Genomic DNA, 7,361 nt, shown 5'->3' on the forward strand with positions numbered 1-7,361 from the left:
TGAAGTGATCCAAGTGCAAGATAAATTAGCTCAGAGGAAGATAATGACAGTAGTATTCAACTGTGTGAAACCTTTTACTGTAAGTCGGCTGTAAAAGAGTTAAATATTTGTAAGGTCAAAGCTTTACACAGTACTAGTGTACTGGCCAAATTAAACACCTCCCTAATGCCACAGCCGAGCATCTCGCAGAAAAACAACACAGACTGAAGGAAACAAAAATGCCTCACTCAGTTGGACGTACACATCTAGTCTCCAAAAAGAATCTGCAAGTCAATGTGTCAGCAGTTGAATTGGGAAAAGAAAGTGTAGAAGTTTTGTTGCCTCTGCCTCTTTAGTGCTGGACACTTTTCATGAACAGGGTACAAAACAAGACTTGAAAAAGGTACTTAAGCTTCAGAAAATTCTGTTTGTCCATATCACCATAAATGAGACATATTTAAATACACTTTAAAACACAAATGTTGTTATTTTGGTGTTTTCTGGCACTACAAATTTAATACATTTCAAAATTCATAAAATTACTTTAAAAACTTTCTAGCATGTTTCAAAATGTATCCAAAATTAAGCTATCACTCAGCATGTGCTAGTTTGGCAGTTATATGTAAGTATGTATGAACTCCATATGTACTGTATATGTCCTCATTATTCAGCCTATTACAAGACTACTTGCAAAATAAACTAATAAATGTAAATACAACTGTTTGCTTTGAAATTATGTAATTATCTGAGAATAATTAAATGACCAAACAGCTGAATCCCACCTCTGGTTTGTGTCTGAGTGCTGTTGGTGTTTATATATTTATTTATTTTTTAATTAATGAAAGTCTGACTGCTCTTTATACATCTTAGTACAAGACTGCTTGCCAAATAAATAATTGCACTAGAAACATCGTTCCCCTTCTGTCATTCACTCGACATTGTGTCGATGTAGATCACTGCCTTGCGTGTCTGGGCAGTAATCATGTTGAGGAAGCATTCGTGGATGGTTCATGTTCTCACTGCGAGAACATGACCATGGCAATATTGCGGTCATGGCTTTCCTTCTTCTGGGGGAAAGCCACTTCAGCTGTCCCCTCTGCTGGTCCTTCTACATACGGGTATGAGGCCGCCCCGGTTGACGCTGGTGGCCACGTCCCCCTATAGTCCCCTTCTTACTGGAGGTGCATGATGAGCAGACAAGGTCGTGGAAGGCACCTTTCTCTGCCCGAACCCGATCCTTCAGCTCGCCTGCTCTCACTACCCTCGAGAGGTTTCCTAGGCGCACCTTAGATGGGAGACCCGAGGAAGGAGACGACTGCTGGAACTCTGGAGTTGGTAAGCAGACCACTCCATCCCCCGGTGGAGCGCCGGGAGGAGAATCTTTTGTTCCCCTTTATTTTTATGGTCGCCACACCCCACAGTTTCCTCTCTTTTCGGGTCACACCGCCGGTATAGCCAGGGCCTCGCGAATGCGGCTCTCCGTCTTCACGTGCCCCGCTGTACCACATAAAGCACACCCCCGGCCAGCCCCAAAAGGCCCTCCTCCTCAGTTGCCAGCCTGCCTTATGCCAGGCGCACAGAGAAAGGTAAGTGCTTTGAGGGCTCCCTGAGTGCCGCATCACTTCCTGAGCATTCCAAAGATGGCTGACAGTGGACCGACTTGCTGGAAAGAATATGGTACAACATAAACAAGCATTCTATTTCCGTAAAGAAAACTTTCCTGTAATCCAAAACTGTACCTAAAAGCTCTGTTCTGGGAATGTTCTGGAAACCAAAATTGATAGTTGGGGAAACTTGCAAGATTAATAATAATAGGCTGACGGTCATGATGATGATGATGAAATCTTACTCTCTTCATAAATAGGCAATATCATACTATTGGATTACTATAGTGTGTCCTTTAACATGAGTGTTAACACTCATCACATTGACCGGCTGCTGCATTATAAGTGAACATACAGTATGTGACTGAGCAAACAAAAGAGACTGTAAACACGTCTCTACTCGCTGCCGTTATCATGAGCGCACAACAACGTGTGTCTTAAATCACAAACAAGCAACAGATGACGTTTATTTCAGTAATTCATGTCTAAATATATCTATACCACCTCTGTGCATTAAATTGAAGCCTGTTAAAGTCTGTACGCACATTTTCATTGTAAACCAAATGACGTTTCAGATGCTTCTCAACGTCGAGATATTTTTTATTATACTAAATTAGGATAAAACATCTATACACCTTCCACCTAGAACCAATCTTGAATGAATGGGCAAGAAAAGGTAGTAAAGCTAATTCTTCATTCTTTTCGAAATGAAACTAGGCCTGTTTGTTTAAGAAAGACAAATTCAGTACAAATACAGTTACAGTGAGTCTTTACAGTGTGTACAGTGACAGTTGGTTCACCTGGGGAGCATGTACAGTATATCTATTTTAAAGCATTTGGGGAAAACTGTTGTATAAATGCTTAACTGAATTTTGCACCGACAAAGCGAAGCTGTTTTTATACAGTGAAAATCAATTCAACAGATTATGAAGATGACATTGAGAAAACCTCTGAGGTAAAACAGGTCAAAATCACCACTACAGAGTGGAAATACAGACATGTGATGTGTTTAAACTACCTTCATTTTGAACTAGTTTAATGTTATGCTACTTATTGTGTATACCCAATTATACCATTGTAATGGAAATACTGTTGGCAAGTGGAAAGACTGTAAAAATGTATTAAGAATAAGTAGACGTGAATGATTGATCAATTTAAATCACTTCAATTCTGAACAATAATGCATTATTTCTATGAGAAGTTTAGAACAACAGAATCCCTCCATCTGAAACCAGATGAAGTGATGAAGACACAAACTCAGAACAACACATCGTTCCTGCAGCAGGACCTGTCGTGGAAGGAGTTCTGAACTGCATGTTGTGGTGTGCTTGTAAAATGTTGCTTTGTCATGAAGTTGACAAGAGATGAACCTCGAATTCACTGTGTCACTGTGAAATGCTGATTTCATCCTCTTAAGTACTGGCACACAGTAAAGAATAGTTAAAGAAACAGAAACATCTATCATGCCTTTGGGTTATTCTGAGGTGCCATTTAATTTGTCCCAGCATAACAGGGCATTTGTTCCCCATGACTTAATACTGATCATATAAAAGCATACTGAGTCACGTTATTTCATAGATTTAAAATCATTGTTTTTCACTGGAATATCAGCCAATTTGCATATCCCCATTCATAATCATTGCAATTTAATGAGTCACATAGAATAAAAAAAAATTGGCTTTTATTAAAATTGAAAATATCATGCTATTATTGTCGATGTAATTTTTCCAAATGCTTTATGGTGTACTTTCTGAGGAAATGCAGACTTTGTCTTTGTCCTTGCACTTTTTGTTCAGCCCTGTTATGCTGGGACAAATTAAATATAATAGTTTGATCTGGCTGACATTATAGGTAGTGTCATCTTGAAAGTATTTTCGACCACATAGTTGAAGCAAGTTTCTCTCACAGTCAGTATTTCATTATATTGACTTCGTCAAGCTCAGTGGTTCAACTCTGTTATGGGGGAAACAATCATTGCAATCAGAGTTGCAATCGCAGTGATTACTTGACACAAAAAACACAAATATTAACATAAAATATGCTGATTTGCTGGTTCAGAACGACCATTTTTGCACTGATCCTTCAAACCCCAAATGTTCAACCCCAAAACAATTGAAGTGTAACAGAATTCAATGTTTGAAAATAAACTATTTCTAAGAGTGTATCTGGTGCGCAAAAAATCCCACGGGTTCTCCGGAAAAGGCACAAAATGTAAAAAATAAGAAAAATCATTCAATTGAATTAGTAGCGCATGTTTCCGTATATGATGAAAGCGTGAATCAGGGTATAAAAGCCTTTATTATAGGGGCTTTTGAAAGATGTCATCCTCTCTAGTAAAGGCTTTTAATACTGAAATTCCAGGGGAGTGTCTGGATGTGGATTCCTTTTCATATAAGGAAACATCCACTACTATTTGTTGGATGTTTGAGATTTATACTTCTATTCAGATTCATATTCAGATTATCAGAACGTTTCTAGTTTATATACTTAATTCCAAGCGTCCTGTGACAGTGTTGTAATAATGTGTATTAGTGTTATGCTTAGGGTTATAAAGGGGTACTTTGCAAGGCTATGAGCACATTTAGGATTTGAAGTAATAGGTAAAAATTGGCCAACTTTGTTGAGCACCAATCTGAATATTGTTCAGTAGTAAACTTTTCAAATGAAATCATAATCAAACAAAGAAAAAGAACAAAATAATGAAAGTTTCCAGGCACAACTGGCATTGTTTCCTGAGAATATCCCATATACTGTGGAAAGAAAATGTGTGTGTAAATCTGATGTGAAATGCTTGATAGTGAGGCCATTCTCTCTGTATAATGAGTATCAGTAGACACGCATGATGACAATATTGATCTTGATCTGAGGGGACAGGAACTGTAAGGTGTGGATATGACTTGGGTTTGTTTCTGAAGCAGTGTGATTCATTCTTTAAGATATTATCACTTCATACGATACTGCTAAACGATTGTAAATATGTGATTACAGCAGTGCAAAGTACCAATCATTGTTTATCATTACTTACTTTTTTGTTTTTTATGTTTCAGGGGATGTATGTTTATGGGGTTGAATGTCAGTGCAAAAATGTGTGATAAAGTGGTAAATGGCTAGACCCTCATGATTATTTCTAGATCGTCTGAATGCTGATGGCTCTCTTTCCTGTGTTTCTGTCACACTGATAGACATCAAGAATGAATGAAGCTGAAGAATGATGATTTGAGTGAACAGACTCCATTCAGGCCGATGACTCACTGCTGTGACATCACACTCGCTGCACTGGAGACAGATCTCTATACACACGTCCAATCACGATGAGCTGTGACGTACTGACTCACAATCAAACATTTTATCTTCAGAACAGAATGCCATATAGTATATGACCCCCAAAACCCTCTGTGTGATTCTGTGACTTCCCATTGTTCAGGGTTTATAAAGGGGCTCAATAATGACCATTAAGTCTTGTAAAATTGTGTTTTTATTTTTTTATTTATATATTATCATAGATTGAGGATGGATTATGTGTGTTTCTATTCATGACTGTAATGTAATTACTCCGAGTGCTGTCCCAACTTAACTAGTACTAGTGACCTAAAGTCCTCTACAAAAACACTTTTCAGCTCTTCATGTTCATTCACAGCAGATATCATCTAATAAACCTGATGAACATTAAACCACACTCAACTTTATGTATATAGGTTACTAATGTTGGCAACAGGTATTAAAAATGAAATGTTTTTCATTCCAGAGCTTCCGCTCCAAATGGTAACTGGTTAGAATGAAATAAATGAATGATTAATAACGTTCTTTTCAAAAATGACAGTACTCTGTGCTTAGGGTTGGTGAAATACCAGTTTTAGTTTTGCCCGATCATACAAGAGAAACAAGCCCAAAATAAGCGAAAATAAGCTATAAAAATGTTCCCCATGTGAGGGGATTAATCAGAATCAAAATCATGAAAATCATAGTGTACTTAGCCAATGTAAAATAAATGCTTTTAATTTAAAAAGCAACACCTGGGTAAAACAAGAGGGAGCACAGACTCCTTTTCCTTGGCTCTTTAGTTTTTTATGCATGTTGATCACACATATGAATGGTTTATAATGCATTTGTTAAGGGCTTAGTAGTCATTAACACACCCATTTGTAATTGATTAACAAAGAAGACATTAATGTAAAGAGTTTCCACTGCTGATGTCATGAGATTTGTCAGCATTAAAGCGATGACACAATGCCCTCTGCAGTCACCACAGCATACCGCACCTCCACAATTCCAACACTACTGTCAGTCTCACAAAGTGGAAGGTGTCGGAAAGTTTGTTAAAGACCAACCATTCCACGTGCGGGTAAACTGTCCCCTTCTGTTCAAGCCTTTCATCATCACGCATGATTCCAGCACATTATTCAGTCAATAGTACTAAAAGCAGACAAGATCAACTGTTCAAGATTGTGTCTGCCTCAGCTCACTTAAATGTTTCCATGACCTTAGACCCTCAGAAACTGCAAATAGTTAAACAGGCTCGGCTAAATGTAAAAAAAATGTGAGTTAACGATCTGCCAGAGCAGCTGTCCGACACATAAGCAAAGATGAGGGCTGCAAGCTTAATAAGCAAATGCCTCTCAGAACGAAAACTGAATACTGTTGTCAAAATGATATTTTTTTAGTCACATTTGAAGCTGTGCCCACATGTGTGCCATCTCTCTCCTCACAGACCCAAAGCATCAATCTGACAGTGTCAGTGTTCAGAGGATAATCAGGACCACGTCTATAACCTCAATGTGAGGCATCTGCTATTCCACCGGCCCGTCCTCAGGCAGACAGCTTGCCGGCAGACCCTGCTGATTTTTCTTCTCCTGCCCCCATTCTCGCCTTCTTCAGCAGATCAGACCCCCATCCCCCCTGCGGTCGGTTCATACCTCGAGTGGAGCCGTTTGCTGGCCAGATCAGAGTCCATGCTGCTCGCTGATTGAGCCATGAAGGAGCCGTACAGAAACCTCCAGAGTTGCTCAATGCTTCCCTCTTCCTCTGGGGCCCGGAGCACACGTACTTCAGCCCTCTGTGTGTGTGTGTGTGTGTGTGTGTGTGTGTGTGTGTGTGTGTGTGTACACAGCAATGGCAGCTGCTGAGGAAGTGAGGTATTTTGCAAATAGACCTTAAAAGGCAAGTCCCTCCCCTCCAGTGACATTGACAAGCAGGAAGCAGAGTGCATGTGTGTGTGTGTCTCTAGGAGTGCAGGCTGATTTATTTGGTGCGTATACACATAGACTCACTGTTCTATGCATAGATACAGACACCTAGAGGAAAATTTGATTGCTCAGATGTAGAGCTCAGAAGGAATACTTGTTCTTGTTACGATACGATACTATACTACTTTATTTATAGGGAATTACAGGGAAATTGAGAAAAAAATATATTTCACACATACATACATATACGTACATACACTATATATACATATTAAATAAATAATAATAATATAAATTAAATATTTTACTAGCAGAAATGTTATGAAAACATGTTAATTTCTGTAAAAAAAAAATACAAGAGTTTTAAAAAGTGACTCTACAGTAAAGTAACTAGTAATGCAATTACATTCTTGACAAAGTTATCTGATTACAAATGTTAAAGTAATTAGTAAGTAATAAATCATTGACAATGTTCAAATAAAATAAATCCACTACAAATGACTTAACAACATTTAATTTAATCATACCTAATATAAACGACACACAAGCCAATTATATTAAATGTTACATTTCGATTTGTTGTTGTTTAATGATT

General features: G+C 38.3%; 1 protein-coding gene across 1 annotated transcript in view; it reads right to left on the reverse strand.

The window, feature by feature from the left end:
• Positions 1 to 6,639, reverse strand: part of LOC127635549 (G-protein-signaling modulator 1-like) — a 37,471-nt gene extending 30,832 nt beyond the window's left edge. The window contains exon 1 of the mRNA XM_052115653.1: positions 6,497 to 6,639. Within this exon, the coding sequence (XP_051971613.1) occupies positions 6,497 to 6,555 (59 nt within the window). The 5' untranslated portion in view covers positions 6,556 to 6,639. The remainder of the gene's footprint in view (positions 1 to 6,496) is intronic.
• Between the last annotated feature and the right edge of the window lie 722 nt (positions 6,640 to 7,361).

Source organism: Xyrauchen texanus, chromosome 4 (assembly GCF_025860055.1).
Source record: "Xyrauchen texanus isolate HMW12.3.18 chromosome 4, RBS_HiC_50CHRs, whole genome shotgun sequence".
Taxonomy (NCBI): Eukaryota; Metazoa; Chordata; class Actinopteri; order Cypriniformes; family Catostomidae; genus Xyrauchen; species Xyrauchen texanus.